This window comes from Macrosteles quadrilineatus, unplaced genomic scaffold, assembly GCF_028750875.1.
Source record: "Macrosteles quadrilineatus isolate MER2022 unplaced genomic scaffold, UCM_ALF_1.0 Scaffold_1__1_contigs__length_201487025, whole genome shotgun sequence".
In the NCBI taxonomy this organism is placed as follows: domain Eukaryota; kingdom Metazoa; phylum Arthropoda; class Insecta; order Hemiptera; family Cicadellidae; genus Macrosteles; species Macrosteles quadrilineatus.
In genome coordinates, this window is record NW_026542594.1 from 104091605 (window position 1) to 104111419 (window position 19815).

At 35.0% G+C, this 19815-nt stretch overlaps 1 protein-coding gene across 1 annotated transcript in view; it reads right to left on the minus strand.

Moving 5' to 3' along the window:
* LOC129003275 (pre-piRNA 3'-exonuclease trimmer-like) overlaps nt 1-19815 on the minus strand; it is a 242907-nt gene that overhangs the window by 80559 nt on the left and 142533 nt on the right. Inside the window, exon 11 of the mRNA XM_054431591.1 lies at nt 16324-16418. Coding sequence (XP_054287566.1) covers nt 16324-16418 — 95 coding nt within the window. The remainder of the gene's footprint in view (nt 1-16323; nt 16419-19815) is intronic.

The following is a 19815-nucleotide window of genomic DNA, read 5'->3' on the forward strand; positions in this document are numbered from 1 at the left end:
CTTTTAAATAAGAAACCTTTGTTGGATAAAGGTGGTTTCTTCAAACTGTCATTAATATGTTAACATTAAAAGTTGCTTACAAATAATGCTTTTAATGGAAAATAACTTTGATTTTCGAAAACTAAAAAAAAAAAAAATTAAAACCAAGGGAGATTAATAACTTCGGTACTGCACCACATCAAGTGAAAGTCTTTTTGAGCAAACCATTGTGAGTTTTTAAAGTTTTACGTTGTTGACGTTACATGTTACATGTTTTGTGGCCTGTGTACTTATTTATTTATATATTTGCCAGTGGATTAACACCTTTAATACAGTTTGATTAGAAGGACAGTTTGAATTGGTCGTAAGTACTATAGTTCTTTTCTTAAATGTTAACGTTGGTTTATGGTACTGGTACTTTTCCTTAGAACCGGTGGAGGCAGTAAGAATCATTTTTAAGTACAAATACATGACTATTTACAACTATAGTTATCGTTAGTGCTGCACCTTATATCTTATTAAATATAATTGATGTCTTACTTTATAATTATTGCGTTTTCTGTCTGGACTCCAAAATGTTAGTTTATGCTATGAAAATGATAAAACGTTGGTGAAAGATTTTTTTAGCAAACCATCATGAATTTTAAAGCTTGGCGTTGTTAACGTATAAATGTTTTGTGGACTGTGCATTTATTTACTTATTTATATATTTGCCAACGGATTTACACCAATTTTACAGTTTGATTAGGCCTAAAAACGATTATTATAAAATTTGATGACACTATCAAAACTTTCAAATAATTATTTTGTTTGTAATTTGCTTTGGTTAAAGCGTAGCAAACCCCCTAATTCAATTCTGTATTTGTGTGTGTATGTCTGTTGGTAACGCATTTATGTCCTTATTTCTCTGTGTTTCGTGGAAAAGACAAGAGCACCTATGTTAATGAAAATTTCAACCCGAATAAAGTGTGCAGTAGTGAGGTTGAGGTAGTATTTTAACTACTTTTAACCAGTGTGATAAGTAACTTTTAAGGGTGTTTGGTCAAAAATTTGATGTCTTATTTTTTGTTATTGTTCAATTGTACTAAAAATTAGGGATACAAATATATAAGAAAAAATTATTTATTTTGAATATTAAGCGAGATATGGAGCTTGAAAGTAGTAAATTTTTAATCTTTGGTACCAGTTCACAGGGAGAATGGGTAATGCGATTCTCACCAAAATTTGCATTCAGGTGTGGAAAAATAAGATAATAATCACTAGCTATTTAAAATTAAAAAATTAAAAAAAAAATTTATTTTTTATTTTTTATAAATTTTTTAAAAAATTAAAAAAAAATTAAAAAAAATTTAAAAATAGCTCTTTGTTTTTGGGAAAAATGTATCTGTATGTTGAAATAAAAAAAAATGTGATATGTTAACTCGTTTGGGCTGTGAATTCGTACCTTTGATGCCTTGCGCTGTCGGAGCACTACTCGTTGAGAGTGTGTACACTAACACCGGGGCTTTAGAATTCAACGATAAACGTATTCTTTCAATGTTAAAGGATGTTAATAATTACGTGATGTTAAAGTATTCTAAAGCCCTGGTGTTAGTGTACAAACTCTCAACGAGTAGTGCTCCGACAGCGCAAGGCATCAAAGGTACGAATTCACAGCCCAAACGAGTTAACATATCACTTTTTTTTTTATTTCAACATACAGATACATTTTTCCCAAAAACAAAGAGCTATTTTTAAGTTTAAAAAAAAAAAATTTTAATTTTTTTAAAAATTTATAAAAAATAAAAAATAAATTTTTTTTTTAAATTTTTTAATTTTAAATAGCTAGTGATTATTATCTTATTTTTCCACACCTGAATGCAAATTTTGGTGAGAATCGCATTACCCATTCTCCCTGTGAACTGGTACCAAAGATTAAAAATTTACTACTTTCAAGCTCCATATCTCGCTTAATATTCAAAATAAAACATGTTTTCTTATATATTTGTATCTCTAATTTTTAGTACAATTAAACAATAACAAAAAATCAGACATGAAAATTTGCGACCAAACACCCTTAATTACAGGCCTACCTTAGGGCTATGCCTCATATATCTTTAAAGCAATTCCTTTTATCATTAGACTACCCCCCTTAGACCTTTTAGAAATATGGACTAACACGATCGGGACACATTTAATTGCGAAGCATTCGTTTTGGCTTTGAAACTGTCAGATATTGTATTTGCGAAGGTTTATATGTATTCCTATACAGTAATAGTTTTGCCAGCATATCTGAAAAAATGCACACTAAATATGCAAACCAACTCCTGTTCTGAATATAAGGTTTCAACTTACTTCAAGATTCCCATACGTAGAACGGGCAAACAGCTAGCATTTAAATGGAATTAAAGAATCTTAACAGCTGCTTCAACTAAACAATTTGATTCTGTGATGTTCAATAGTATTAAAAAGTTAGTAGGATTACCAACAGGGTGCAGCACTATTATTTTTTTTAATTCATGACAACATCTAACTTGCAACCAAAAGGTGAGTGAGCGTAGCGAATGAACTTCAATCTGGAGGCGAGTTAGCGAAGCGAACGAGCTAACCTGAAGGCAAGTGAGTGCAGCGAACGAGCTCCAACCTAAAGGTGAGTGAGCGTAGCGAACGAACTTCAACTAGGACGTGATTGAGCCATGTGAATGAGCTCATCTTGAAAATGAACGCATATTTGACATAAAACCACATTAGGACAGGACGACGTCTGTCGGGCCAGCCAGGCCCATTTTTGACCCTGTCAGCGCCCTAGGCACAACTAATAGTAGCGCCCCTTTGCAATATATATAACAGGGTGTCCACCGACCGAGAAATCCGGGAATCATGCGGGAGTTTTTTGAACCGATGACGATGATGATATTTTCAGAACCGCGAGGGATGATCAGAACATTGCCATGATCACGGAAGACGATGATAATGTCCACACGACCGCGGGAAACAGCAAGAATTTTGCCGTGATCGCATTACTAAAAATTCTTCGTTCCACGAGAAGTTATTAATTTTTATCTTAAACTTGCACTTGCCCAACACAGTTATTTCACTATCATTTGCGGCTAACATAGTGCCTTCCCAGTTTTCAATACCCTTGATCATTTTCAAATTCTTAAGTTGCTGTTAGAGTTTGTGCGTGATAAAATTTTTACTTGCCCCAGTATCGATTAAAGTTGTTACTACAATTTTTATATTTATACAAGTTCGGATACAAGGTAAATTGTTATTAATTTTAACCTTTATTTTATTGCGTTTGGCCTTTTTGAATTTGTTCCAATCCTTGACTAATCGTCTTAATTCAGTTTTATATTCTGGTGAATGAGGTTGTGTAGCAGTTAGGTTAGGTTTCGTAGGCTCATCGTCATCGGGAGCACTAGTGTTCTTGAGATTAGGACCAGTAACTCCCTCGTCTATGAGTTTTTTGGGTTCCTGTAGCATTGTCTAGCAGTGTGACCTTTTCTATTGCAATGGTAACAGGTTCTGTTGTAATAAGCATCGTTGCGGTGGCTTTGATTTTGCGGAGCATTGTGGCGTAAGTTGGTTTGAGGTGCAGTTCTGGGATAATGGATAGGTCTATGTGCTATGTTCGCAGTAACAGTTGAATTCTGTTGTGGCCAGTACGTTTGAGGTTGTCCTCGACTAGAATACATTTGTTCACGTAAGTAATCATTGTACTTAATATTGTTCAATTCGATACACAACTGATCTAGATCATTAAATGATCGAGGATTGTTCTGGAAGGTAATTTGGTTTCTGATGTCAGGTCTCAAGCCATTTTTAATAAAACATACTAAGTCAGGTTTGGATAATCCAGTTTTTAAAATCTGATTGTTTATTTTAATGTCATTTACATACAGTGATAGCGGTTCAGTAGGATTTTGTGGGCAATACACTAAGTCTTGTTTTAGTTTTTCCTTTAAAGTCAAAGGAATGTATGTTTCTATGATTGATTCATGTAATTTATCCATTGTGAATCCTACAGCTTTACATTGCAATATTTTTGTGCTCAAGGGTGGTTTAGTATGGTTAGGCAATATTTCATATAAATGCTGATCGGTGAGGTTAGTTTCATTTCTTATGGTTACCAAATCTCCCAAAAATGAAAGCAACCTTTGACCCGCGGGCCACATCTGGTCTGCAAACATATTTAATCCGGCCTGCGAAGGCCCACTCAAAAATAATTATTTTTATTTTTATGTGATGGTATACACCAATGATCGTCAAAGTCGCGGCAACACTCGTGAGTATATTTTGCAGTCTTAGCAATACCATTATTGTCACTAACGGTTGTGGCAAGAGTTGTGAGCGTATCTTGTGGTCTCAGCAATACTGTGATCCATAAAATAAAATAAGTAAAACCAATACCGACGATCGATATTTTTTAACAACTTGTAACGTAAACATTTTGTTGACAGTTTGAAACCAGCTGTTAGTTAAACCAAATTACATTAAAACAAGCTTAAAATTATAGCGTCGGCTGCTAGCCTTTTTAAATTAAATTAATTCCTAAAAAACTGAAACCCCTAACTAAAATTTTTGCTTCAACATTCCCTTCCTTTCAAAATTAGCTTTCTTTCAACACAAAAATTACAAAATCCGTCAAGTGGTTGGTTTAGAATCTTGAAATAAAAAAAAAACCTTATTCAGTATTTATTAATATTTATAATCAGCCCCAAGTTATTTATTTAAAACTCTTTGATTTACTATGTTCATATTCATTTTACCAGCTGATGTTAAAATATTAATTGATACTGTTTATATCTCAGTGTTAAAATGTTTCTGTTTAACCTCTATGGTTATTTTAATATTTAACCATATGATTTTATTTACTTTTCTTTAATAATAATGACTTGTATTAGTGTCTTGATTAAAACAGTTTAGTTTCTTTTGATCTTTTAATTTGTATCTAAATAAGAAATAGAACATGGCGCAGTCGAATGAAGAACCCGTATCCCTGAACATTAAGCCTCCTGAAGCCTTTTCCTTCAACCCTCACGACTGGAAGACATGGAAGACTCGTTTTGAGAGGTATTATTCCCTTAGTAATTTAGCTCTACATTCTGGAAAGCATCAGATTGACATGCTTATCTACTGTATGGGGGAAAAGGGAGAGGACATACTTAATTCATTCAGTTTAAATGACAATGACAAATCTAATTTCAAAGCTGTTATACAGAAGTTTGACGATCATTTCCTTCCTAAAAAGAACTTAATTTTTGAACGGGCTAGGTTTCTAAAACTTACACAAGGTTCCATGCCGATTGAGAACTTTATCACAGACCTTCACAATCATGCAAAAAACTGTGATTGGGGTCAAATTGAAGAGGAGATGATTCTGATGGTTTTAATTATTGGTATGCGGGACGAAACACTAAGTGATCGTCTTCAACTTGAACCCGAATTAAAACTAAACACAGCTATAAACACTATCCGTAGATCTGAAGAACTATCAAGACAGAAACAAACTCTTAACTTGACTGACATAGCATTAATAAATAAAAACACTCAACATTTAATTAAGACAAACATTATTCCCAATAAATCAAACAATGATCAAAATTTTAAGCGGATTAATGACAATAAAAGCCTGTCCCATGTCGAAAAGAGATGTTTTTGGTGTGGTTCGACAGTTTTACACAAAAGATTCAACTGTCCAGCTAAACAATACAAATGTGGGTTTTGTAAAAAAGTTGGTCATTTTCCAAATGTTTGCAAATCAAACAAAGTCAGTCAAATTGAATATGATGATACTGACCTTGAAACACCCATTGAAAATGTTTGCTCTCAGTACATAGACCCTCAAACATTCATTGGCATTGTAGGAAAAAACTTGCGTGATGATCCATGGTCTGTAGTGTTAAATATGAATGACAGTGATGATGTTCTTTTCAAAATTGATACAGGAGCAGACGTAACGATTTTGCCTTCCGACATTAAACTGAATAAGAAAATCAGGCTCACTCCCACGTCCAAAACATTTAGTGGCGCAAATGGTCAAACTCTGTCAATTTTAGGAACTGCTACTGTAAAATTATCACATAATCACAAAACATGTTATGAGACTATATATGTTTCTAAGGGCACTTCCCAGCCACTTCTAGGTAAACCTGCAATAACAAGTTTGCAGTTACTTGCTCGAATCAACGAAATACAGCCATCCAGTAATGACTGGTATGACAGACACCCCAAACTGTTTGAAGGCTTAGGTTCCATTGATGTCAAATACAAAGTAGAACTGAAAAATAACGCCAATCCATTTGCAATCAACACGCCTCGTCGGATTCCTCTTCCTCTTTGGGAATCTACTAAAGAAGAGCTTGAAAGAATGGTGTCAATGGGGGTGATCGCTGAGGTACACCATGCCACAGACTGGTGCTCTCCAATGGTTGTTGTGCCAAAGAAGGACTCTAACAAAGTTCGCATTTGTGTAGATCTTACTAAATTAAACAGATGCGTTAAACGAAGATACTATCCTATTCAACCCATCGACATAACACTTGCCCAAATCTCAGAAGCAAAATGCTATTCTAAATTGGATGCTAATAACGGATTCTGGCAGATCACATTGGACGAAGAATCCCAAGATTTGACAACGTTCCTGACACCGTTTGGACGTTTTAAATTTCTGAAACTACCCTTTGGAATAACATCTGCACCAGAAGTGTTCCAAGAATGCGTGAATCGAACCCTTAAAGGTCAAATGAATGCACTTGCGCATATGGACGACATAATTGTTTGGGGGAAAACTCAACAAGAACATGACTATTTCTTAGAAGAAGTACTTACCAAACTTGAAGGTGCTGGCTTCACCCTAAACAAAGACAAATGCTTGTTCTCTCAAACCTCGCTAACCTACTTAGGTCACCATTTATCTGAATCAGGAATCAAAGTCGATGAGAGCAAAGTCGAAGCTATACGAAAAATGGCTCCTCCAACAGATATTTTAGGAGTTCAAAGGTTACTTGGTATGGTGAACTTCATTGGCAAATACATACCTAACAAAAGCCGGTTACTAAAACCCATTACCGACCTACTAAGTAGAAAAAACGAATGGTGTTGGGGTTGTGAACAACAAAAAGCATTCGATGAATTGAAAGAATTATTGGCTTCTCCACCTCAACTTGCATTCTATGAGAAAAATAAACCGACTATGATTTCTGCTGACTCTTCTACACAAGGCCTGGGTGGAGTACTTTTACAACAACAATCAGATGGGAATTGGAAGCCTATTTCTTATATTTCACGCACTCTGAGCGAAACTGAACGAAACTACTCTAACATTGAACGAGAAGCTCTATCATTAACATGGAGCTGTGACAAGTTTAAAGACTACATTGTGGGCAAGCACATCACGCTAGAAACAGATCACAAACCTTTGGTAAGTATTTTGACTACTAAAGAGATCAATGATATGACTCCCCGTCTTCAAAGACTAAGACTTCGTCTGATGAGATATTCCTACAATGTGACATACACTCCTGGCAAACATTTAGCCACTGCTGATTGTCTCTCAAGAAGTCCTGTAGCAGCTAATGAGAGTTATGATTTAGATGAGGAAGTTGAACTAGCCATCCACACAGTAACAAGAAACATTGCCTATGTAACTGACATGGTTCTTGATAGAATTGCATCGGCACAGCGGGCTAGCTCAGAACTCAGGGTAATTAAATCTTACTGCTCAACTGAATGGCCTGATAAAACTAAGATTCCCGATAATCTTAAGCCATACTTCACAGTTCGGGATGAAATCTCTTTTTGTGACGGACTATTGCTTAGAGGAGAACGTCTCATAATCCCGACAACTCTTAGACAAGAAATGTTGACAAGAATACATACAGGCCATCTAGGCATAACGAAATGTCGACTTAGAGCCAACAATAGTATGTGGTGGCCAGGAATGTCACTTGACATTGAGAAATTTGTTAATGATTGTCCCAAATGTACTGAACATAGAACACAACATCATGAACCCCTTTTGCCCAGTGAGCTTCCATCTCGTCCTTGGGAAAAGGCAGCGATTGATCTCTTTAAACTTGAAGGAACATGGTTCGTAGTAATCACTGACTGTTTTTCACGTTATTTTGAAATAGCTACATTAAAGAACCTGTCAACTGCTGAAATAATCGAAAAATGCAAATCTGTATTCTGCCGTCACGGTGTACCAATTGAGCTACGATCTGATTGTGGTACACAGTTTGCTACCAGATACACTGGTCTTGAAAACTCTGAATTCAAAAAGTTTGCTCAAAGCTATAACTTTAAACTTGTGACGAGCAGTCCAAGCTACCACCAAAGTAACGGTGCAGCTGAAGCTGCAGTCAAAATAGCGAAGAGTGTACTAAAGAAAAACAAAGACGACCCATATTTAGCCCTCCTAACCTACCGCAATACACCTCTATCCACAAGTGGATACAGTCCTGCTCAGCTAATATACAACAGATCACTGCGAGATAACCTGCCTGTTTTACCTAAAAAACTTGAAATCAAACCCGATCTCTCTCAACTAAAGGAAAAAGAAGATACTTACAGAGCATCTTACAAGAGAAACTACGATAGGCGCTACGCTACAAAAGAACTTCCATCGCTGCCTGTAGGTAAAAAAGTATGGATCCAAGACCTAAAAAGAGAGGGTATTATTATCAGCTTAGGACAAGAGCCAAGGTCATACTGGGTTAAAACAGGAAACACTACGTTGAGAAGGAATCGACACCACCTTTTGCCTTACAAAGGTAATACAACCAAACCGAACAATCCTATTCCTTTATCCATCAAAGATACAACGTCAGATCCTCTGCCATTTACTACTGTTACTCAAAACAACTCTTCCCTATCAAATACTGCTGAAAGAACAACTACTATACCATCTAGAATAACTCAAGATAAAAGTAAACCTTTTTCACGATCAACTACTCCCAATCAAGAAGCTGCAATAAAACAATCATCAAGAGGCAGAATTATAAGACCTACGAAACGTTTTCCTGACTAAACTCTGAAAAGAAACTCAAAGGGAAAGATGTTTAACCTCTATGGTTATTTTAATATTTAACCATATGATTTTATTTACTTTTCTTTAATAATAATGACTTGTATTAGTGTCTTGATTAAAACAGTTTAGTTTCTTTTGATCTTTTAATTTGTATCTAAATAAGAAATAGAACAGTTTCTTTCTCAAAATACAGTTAAACTATTTTCTAATCTATTATTTCTTTTATTCTCATCTTAAATACAGTCCACTTATTAATTATCACACATATCTTTTGGTACTTGTGAGCCTAGATTATTTACTTAAACCTTTTATTTCAATTAACTAAATTTTCTAAATTTAGTTAATTGAAATATAAAACTCAAAGTTTCCCTTGATGACACAGAAAACCTCTCCATATACCAAGCTATTTTTGATGAAGTCGATGAATTGTATGATTCTATTCTATCAACCAATTTGAAGTTTGCTCCGTCTGCTGAATCAAATTGTACCAATTCTAATGCGTCAGGTGAGCATGCACACACCAATAGTAAGGTAAAACGGTACTTGAGTATTAAACGGAGGCCACATTTTGTCAGCGCGCTGCGGCGGTTATGTTAGGTTGGGTTATCGTAAATATTATGTGTGTAGGACTTTCCTCGCTTCGTTATGAATCGAACGATACCAGACGAGTTATACTTTCTATTATGATAACCCAACCTAACATAACCGCCGCAGCGCGCTGACAAAATGTGGCCTCCGTTTAATACTCAAGTACCAGTAAAACTTCCCAAAATCTCTTTACCTAAATTCAATGAAAACTTGAATGATTGGCCTAATATTAAAGATTTATTTCGTTCCCTAATCCACAATAATGAAACACGTTCTCTAGTCGAAAAATTCCAATATTTGTTGTCCTGTTTGAGTGAAGAACCACATTCTTTGGCATGAACTCTTCCAATAACTAGTCAAAATTATGAATTAGTTTGCGAACAAATTAATTGTCTCTAGGTACGATGATAAACGTCGCCTAGCCACACATTATTTGGAGGAAATTATTGCTTTCCCTTCATTACATGTCTCTTATCCGAAAGCTTTAAGTTTAAAATTTATGATACAACTGTGTTTAATAGTTGGTTTATTTTTCTATCCCTATACTTATTTATTCAGCATAATGAAATACTAGTGAACCTTGCGCACAAAATCGTGCGCAATCTAGACGTAAGGGCAAAAGGATTTGTATTGATCTTTTTTATTTAGCGTTTTCGGGTTTCTAGGTTAGGTGGAGAAGGTAAAAGGCCTAATTGAGTTTACAGTTTACGTGCTGTTTTTGCAGTTTCTTTTTGTGAAAGTCATTAAAAGATTCTCTTGTGATTAATGGACGATAACCTAAAGGATAGACCAAAGCCCCTTGGTCCCCACCACCACCTCTGGCTTGAATCTGGGACTTATTTGCCAGGCCGATTCCCCGTGAAAAATCTTCTTTCTTCTTATGCTTGTCCTACTTTCAATCCTTGTCTAGATACACTATGTGTGCAGATTAAATCGAATTAAATACTTGAATTGAATTAAATTAAATTGAATTGAAATTCGCCTTGAAATTTCCATGTCCTGTGAGAAACTGCGTTCAATAATGGGCCATCTCCCAATCTTGATCCAGTCCCCTTGCATTTTCCACTCATCTAATGTCTCCTCTCTTCTGATACTCTTGCTTTCCAACGTAGTCGTACCCACCTCATTGTCTTCCAAAATCCTAATCCTTTAATCAATGAGCAGAATGTTTTTATATGCAAAATACATACTACTTAATAAGAAAAGTTGTAGTTGGGTGCGTGAAAAAAAATTATTCATACTTTGTTGGCAATATTTATGAAGTAAAACAATAGTAGATTTCATCACTAGGGTAGGAAGTGGCTCTTTTCAACCCGAGCTCAAGTTTCAGGGAAATGAGCATGGGTTGAAAAAACCCTTTTTGCCTTTTTAAAGAACTATATTTTTGTCAATATTGCAGTATTAGACTATTAAGCAAACTGTTTTAGATAGCACAAATACTTTTCATGCAAAAATAATATCAAAACGACTTCAGTTTTTTTTATTTATTTTGGTAATGTAGCTATTGGGAAAATTCAACATAGGCTGCAACCAACAATTGATATTTACTTTTGATACTTGCGATTGCTTACAATCAAAGTTTACGACAGCGGAGACGCTGTTTTTTTTGTTGTTTTTTCTTTCCGACGTAGGGTCGTACCCACCTCCTTGTCTCCCAAAATCCTAATCCTTTCTTCAATGAGCAGGTCGAGTAGTATGGCTCCGATCGAACCCCTAATCGTATCATGCAATACTGTGTTGTATGATTTCACTTCTTTCAAAAAAACTCTTCTTTGCATACTCAAAAGTTCCCTTTTAAATCTTATCTTCCTAGCATCCTTACCCCACAACTCGCATCCATAAAGCATTACTGGCTCAACACCCTTTGAACAGCGTCAAAGTCATGCCTCTATTGGCTCTGGCCTCTATTGGCTCTGGCCTCTATTAGCTCTGGCCTCTATTGGCTATGGCCTGTCCTGCTAATTTCGCTAAGACTCCTTTAATTTTTTCGCATATTTCCTCCACATCTTTTTCAAAAATCATAACAATTACCTACAACCAATCCTTAATCAATCCTGACAACATACCAAATTCCTGTTGATCACAACAATAGCGTTTTCCAGATTTTTTGGGACCCGCCCATCCTGTTATATAACCCCATACCTTACTGTTATATAATCTAATATTCTTTTCTGGGATAATAAAACATGTTTAAGACAAATATAAACAACGTGCACCTACCATAAGTAATCATACAGAATAATGCAGCCCATCCGTTACAATACATGAAATTAGATAACAAATTATTGTTCCTTCAATATTAATACCATCCACTCTAAAACAAATTAATATTCTGTTATTTAGTTTCAGTAAAACAAAGATCTTGAAAATCACAAAAAATAGTGTAACTGCTTTACTGTAAGTGGTCTTTTAAATTCATTGAACCTTTAAAAACGTGGTTTGTAGTATAACAACAATTATTTAATCGCAACAACAGAGTACATTTTTATTGTTTAAAAAAATCTAATATCCTTATAGCTCATGATGTTTCAATTAATTTCAGATTTAGTATATCCAACATTTCAAAGTATTCATCTGTTCAAATGTAAACAAACATTTTCTCCCTAAGAATAACATGGGAACTTTGAAGGCCACTGGGGCTGAGCCCTGATGGAATTTCGAAGATTTCTTGTTTGATGGCAAATCTACAGGCCACTGATAAGGACTGTATATGCAAAACGTCACATATGCACGGTGTTATAGATATGCGCCATGTCTTTAAAATAATTTGAGAAAACCTGCACAGGTTCTGAACCAAATCAGTTTTACATAATCCACAAAATTCTCCAATTATTGGAGAGAATCATATTTTTATATGCAAATTACATAATTTATGAGAAAAGTTGTAGTTGGGTGCGTTATTATTCATACTCTGTTAGCAATATTTAAGAAATAAAACAAAACTAGATTTCATCACTAGGGCAGAAAGTGACTCTTTTCAACCCGAGCTTGAGTTTCAGGGAATGAGAATGGGTTGAAGAAACCCTTTTTGCCTTTGTAACGAACTATATTTTTTTTCAATATTGTAGTATTGGGCTATTAAGCAAACTAGTTTAGATAGCAAAAATACTTTTCATGCAAAAATAATATCAAAACGACTTCAGTTTTTATTTTTTTTATTTTGGTAATGTAGCTATTGGTAAAAATTCAACAATAGGCTGCAACCAACAATTGATATTTACTTTCAATACTTGCGATTGCTTACAATCAAAGTTTACGACAGCAGAGACACTGTATTTTTGTTGCTATTTACTAAGGAAGAAAACGAGCTCTTTTAGACCCGCAACTCATGTATTAAAAATTAATGTTTCTGCTGCAGTAGGCCTACGAAAAAATAGTATATTTCGCTACGCCAGTGTTAAGTCCCCTAGTTTCGCTATTTTTGTTCTTTCATGTTTTTTAGCGAATTTCCCTATAGGGAAGTAGCTATTACCGTAGGTCTCATGGTAAGACTTAGGGCCGGGACCGATTTACTTTTTCATTTTAATGTCCCCAGAGGCCAAAAACACCATTCGTTCAAATTTTTATATATGTATATATATATATATATATATATAGATTTATATATATATATATGTGTCCGTGAACACGATAACTTGAGTAATTTTTATCCGATTTTGATGAAATTTGGTTTGAAGGTGTAAGGCGGGATAAACTTGAATGAGTTCGCGATCCAGCATGATCGGACCATGGGAACAGGGTTTTATAGGGGGTTTTATGGGGTAAAAATTGGTTTTTCTCACTTCTTACCCTCAAAACACAAAATTTCCCAATTTTTCTCTAAACCTTCTTAAAGAGCTTAAAAAAACAAACAATTCAGTATATCAAAGTGTTTTTGTACGGTTATTGGTTAGGGAGAAAACTAAAAAAATGGTAAATTTAAAATTCCCATGTTATTCTTATGGAGAATATTGTAAAATGTTGTAGTTTGCTTGTTTATGGATATATTTTGATCAAACTTGGCAAATTTATTTATTTTATAGTAAGCTATCAATATTTTACTAAAAACACACTACTTTATTAGTTTCCTTGTAGCAGCAAACCTAGGTACTCGTTAAACCTAATGTTATTTAAATAGATCAATTGAAAATCAATTCGGCCAAATGGAAATTCGCTTAGACGGCAGGTTTGCTGCGGCGGGGGTATTTTTATGTTGTTATGCTATGACAAAATAATCACCTTTGACAAATAATCTTTACATTATTTAGGCTAATTAGAAGCTAAACGAATGTTTACAATGCAAAATATATGTTATTCATCTTTTTGGATTTTATCGACATAAAAACAAACATTTGTTATTGTTTCATCAACTGTTCAATGTTCAATTTTCAACAACCAAAATTGTACAATCAATTTGAGTTTGAACTTTAAATAGAAGGCATAAAAATTAACATTTAAAGAAAAACTATAGCATTCTTTAGGTTAGGCCTTCTATAAAGTTCAAATTTACATTGATTTTACAGTTTTTGTCGTTACAAATTGAAACAGTTTATGGTACAGTAACATAATGTTTGATTGTTTATAATGGCAAAATCCAAAAAGATAATAAACATTACTGTTGCTAAGTAAACAAGTTAATGATGGATTTAGCAGTCTATAAACATAAACAAATAACATAAACAGGTGTTTTCACAGCAGTGAAGCAAAAAAAAATCATTTCTTCTATAAATTTGCATTTGCACCCATCACAACATGTCAGAATCTCGGATGTGAACGTTGGCTTCCCCAAACAGATTGGTCTCCGGGCCGGAGCAGTTATCGTTGCAGCTCTGGAGATGTGATCTCTAAGTGACCGTCTTTAAATAGACAGTGAACACACAAACAAGTCGTTTAAGCAATGTCAATGTCAGTGAAATCATTCAGATTAGAAAAAGTGTCGCATCTCAGTTTGACCGTGACATTTTATACGCGTGTATTAGAGCCAGTTTCAAGGCCAAAGCGTATCTCATATCGACTTACATACTGGATCTCACTGTAAATGTGAAAAATCAAATGGAGTTTTTTAACATGGCATGACAAACATGTATCAGACATTTAAATTAAATGGAGTATCACGTATTTTCTTTCAAAAAGCACCCCTTCTGCTGGATCTCCAACAGCTGGATTTTTACTTGGATCTCATTCCGACACATTTGTAGGTATTGGTGTCTGTGTGTCTGGATGTGTACAGAGCTAGAGACTACACCTGTGGTCCGATTTCGATGAAATTTGGTATGTAGGTTCTAATTCATGGTATCTCCAGGCGCTTTTTTCATTTTTTTGAAATTTTGATTTTTAATGGGAATTTTCCCATAAAAACCCATAAAAAACCGGAAAATCGGATTTTCTCAAAAATGGCCCAAAACGATTTTGATAAAAATTTAGTATATTGTAGGCCTTTAAATTCTGAACAAAATGGTACAAGTCCCATTTCTGTAAAAATTACGATTTAAAAGTTATGGTAAATTATGTTATTTTCCCATAAAAAACCCATAAAATAACAAAAATAGGATTTTAGACAAAAATCCGGTTTTTATTTAACATAGTATGTTATGGTCCTTACATTTTTTATAGTTTTTTTTTCATTTTTTAGAAATTTTTATTTTTAATGGGGACTTTCCCATAAAACTCCATAAAATAACGGAAAAATAAGACTTTCCTAAAAATGGCCCAAACGATTTTGATAAAAATTTAGTATGTTATAGTCCTTTATGTTCTGAACAAAATGGTACAAATCCCATTTCTGTAAAAATTACGGTTCAAAAGTTATTGTAAATTATATTATTTTCCCACAAAAACCCATAAAATAACGGAAAATCAGATTTTTCCGAAATTGGCTCGAACGATTTTGATAAAAATTTAGTATGTTATAGTCCTTTAAATTCTTAAGAAAATTGTACAAATCCCATTTCCGTATATTTAATCTCACCGCTTACACATGATAAAGGTCGTTGACAAACTTATGGGAGAAAGTATGTGTCAGAATGCTGATACCGTTTATTATTTTTTATGTTCTTTTTATAGCACAGAATTTCTTCTTAAAAATGGTATACTTACATTTTTGATTACTAACCTAGAAATGTATGAAAAATATATTTTCCATAACATTGCAGTGACGTTTTAAAGGTAAAACTAGTAGACCCTTGGAGGCTTTTCTTGCCGATTTCCGCAACTTTACTTTTTTAAACTTTAATGTAATTTTTTCAGGACTGGTAATACATACAGCTGTGAAATTTTTACCATGTAGTCTTAGTGACTTATTCTAAACACAGACATAAGGAATTCATCATATCTTTAGTAGAAGCATGTAAAAAAAATAATAAATTTTATTTCTGAAACAATTTTTTTTTATCTATAAAAACCCATAAAATAGTTATTTTTAATTTTAAATGAAAAATCTTGTGTCTGTGACTAGTTAATTAGTTAATATAAAAGTATACCAAATTTCACTATCCTACCTATTCTAACTCCTGAGAAAAGTGACATTTAGTTAACATTACTAAAGATAGGACATCGGACTCCCCTTAAGCGGCAAAGGGCCAGCCAGCAAGGGGGGAGGTGGTATACCAAGCCATGAAATATCCGTCAAAAGCTACACTCGTAACAAGGTGTCAAGGGGTAAACTGATTCCCACTATTATGGACACTGTGTAATGTATAAATTGATATATAGTAAGCAAATACAGTTGATTCAATAACACATAAAGGGCATGTTGGGTTTTATACCTGTTCTGATTTGGCACAGCAACCAAAGCGCTGATCCTTGTATGCGCCTTCACATCCACAGAGCCGGAGGAGTGGGGGGCCAGCATGGCAGCAACCTTCAACAATAAGTCTATCACCACACTGCTGAAGATAAACACTCGATATGCTACCTATTAACCTGCACACTTTGTAAACATGCCTAGTACTCCAGGTTAGTGTTTTAAAAATCTCATAGGTTTTTAACTGACCTTAAATTCAGCTTCCACACAAAAGAGAGCTTTGGTTATATTGCCATCTTCAAAATCAGCAGTTATTAGACTAAATGGTGAATACACTTTTTTATGTAATCAACAAGAAAAAGTGTTTGCGCCCACAGAATTAACACTACTCTTCTCTACACCAGCGGTTTCCAAACTATATCGCAGGAGCACTTTTGGTGGGTTGCGAGAAGAGATAAAACATTAGAATGTTTTTTCCCCCATAGTTTTCCACAGAAAGAACACTTGAGTGAGCTCGGGAAATGTATCGATCGGCGTTCAAGAGACAGGGCAGTGCATTAAAATCTTGTTACATCATACTCATCAATCAACATCACGAGTGTTTCAATTTCAAAAGAAACTGCGTACGATCCAGGAATGAAAGATCTTATGAAACAAATAAAAGAAGGTGCAAATGATCCAATCTACTCAACCAATCAAGGAATTGTATTCACAGGAGAACGTGTCTACATTCCAAGATCACTACGCTCTCATGTTTTAGAAGAGCTTCATGCAACACACATAGGAATGATAAGAATGAGACGACTCACAAGACTCCACTGTTATTGGCCCGGAATTGACCAAGACATTGAAAATAAAGTTCGATCATGTGCAGCTTGCGCTTTACAGTCAAAACAGCCAACTAAAGTTTTTCACCCTTGGGAAATCCCTAAGGAAAACTTTGAAAGAGTTCACATGGACTACGCAGGACCATTTAATGGACACCATTTCCTAGTAGTGATTGATGCTTAATCTAAATGGCCTGAGGTTCGAATAACCAAAAACGCACCATCCACGACAATAGAATTTCTAAATGATATGTTCTCTCCACATGGATATCCTGCTGTACTAGTTTCTGATAATGCCACCATTTTTACTAGCCAAGAATTTATAGACTTTTGCCGACAAAGAGGCATATTTCAAAAATTTATCGCCCCAGGACACCTAGCAACCAATGGGTTAGCGGAACGCTATGTGCAAACGTTAAAGACATCTTTGAAAAATTGTGCTGAATATCCTCGAAAGAATATTAAATCACAAATTTAAGACATACTGTTTCGCTACCGAGCTGTATCTCTACAATGCGGACAATCACCGACTGAACTGTATTTGAATCAAAAGATCAGAACAAAACTAGATGCTCTCAAACCCCCTAAGAAAAACACATCATTACATCCTGGCTTTCAACAAGTAAGTCGCTCATTTAAAGTGGGGGAGAGTGGGTGACGTTCCTTAGACTACTGGAAGTACGGAAAAGTTATTTTTCAACTTGGAGCTCTGCACTACAAAGTCAAACTGGACAACGGTTACATTGGCAAAAGACACATCGATCTGTTGAAGAGAACATCAGTGCCAGAAACAACAGACAATACACACTCCAGCTCATCTCCTAAAGAAAATACCAGTTCGCAACAACAGAACGTGACATTCAAGGACAATGATCTGGAAATTCAGAAATGAGGCTTCAACCCAGTGAACATAATAACATAATAATGTGTAACAGATGACAATGATTTAAAGTACCTGTATCCGTCAAGTGATCCTGGTTTATAGTTGGTTGACTACAGCTGTTTCATGTTAATATTAACACATCTTCAGGTCAAATTGTTGCATTGATTTATTCCATAGAATGGTCGTCATAAGGTTTAAAGTTCACAAAAAATAACACATACACGTACACAAAACATTTAACACTGATTGGCCAAAACACAAAACGAAAAAGCGCGTAATTAACATCGGACACGTACGGCGCCGGTAGAAGGTAGGTCATGACCTACCGGCGCCGTACGTGTCTGATGTTAATTACGCGCTTTTTCATCTGTTATTTTTTTTAAATGTGATTCAAATAATGCAAATAAACCAGTGACAAAATAAGGCTCATTTTTCAACTTACATTTATTTAACTATTTATTTCAATATATAAACTTACAATACAAAACGCACACTAAAGTCCCTTTATATGGTAATTATATCAACATATTACAAGGTTATGTGAGGTTTCCGTTGAAGCGGCACGGTGACGCGGGTGACGCCACTGTGCGGCAGAAATCAACATGTAGTACATACCTGTAAAACTTTGGTGTATACTGAAAGTGTAACACATTTTGACTTTCGATTGTTGTTAGGGGCATCTTGGAGATGACAAAAACTAAATTTCGTGCAGATCGCCTCGGCCGTTCAGGAGGAGTATTTGTAAAACAAAAGCAGGAGTGTACTCAGTGTAGTATAAGAGCTTCGCTTCGCTCCGCTAAATAAATAGGGGAAAAAGGAATAAAAAAAGGCTTAGGCCTAAAAATAAATCAGATTAGACTGCAAGCTCCACCAAACCAAAGACCTACCCATAGCCCTCCCACCATCCTTGGACAAATCACCCAAAGAAAGGAAAGAGTAAAAAAAAAACAAAAAAAAGTAAAAATGGTAAACAACACAAGCAAGGCAGATGTAGGCCTAGGTCTAGGTAATGCTGATGACTCAACAACAGAGCAACCTCTTTGTGCGGTTTGTAGCTCAAATGTACAGGAAAGTGAAGTGACAAAGCAGTCAAGTGTTACTGCCTAAATGGTACCATATTAAATGTGCTGGCTTTACGGAAAAACAATACAAAGCTATCATCTTTAATAAATTCATTCTGACCTGGGTATGTAAAGACTGCATGCAACTCGGACCTAAGACCAAAATGTCACCTGAAAAAACTAAAAGTAACAATCCTAACCAAGACTTATCAAGTAAGTAATGACCAGGACACGCTGTCGCCTTTGAAGGGAGATTCTGAACTTTTGCACACCCAGGCAAATATGCCAAGACTCTCGTTAACCTCAGATATGAGTCAGATGATCCAAGAACAACTCAATTTAATGGTATAGGCCTAATTGAAGTCCTAATGACCGACATCGATGATTTAATCAAACAATTAAAAGAGAAAATGAAAACTTTAAACTCTCGGATACAATTGTAAAAAAATGGAAGTCATCTACAAACTAGAGCAAACCATTCACGACTTAATTAAAGACCTAAACCTAAACTAAAGCCTAAATATTTATGAAAAAAAACAATAAAACTTAACAAAGCTGACAACTTATTGCCAGAAAACCAAACTACACCCTACCCAGCCTACTTGGCTGGTAAACTGGAAAACGCTCCCCAGAATCTAAACTGTAACAATACTAAGATCCAAGAAAACTATGTCTCAAAAATCATCAGATCATAACCAACACCCAGCCAGGTCTTCCCCCACAAGTTGTAAATAACAAAACAG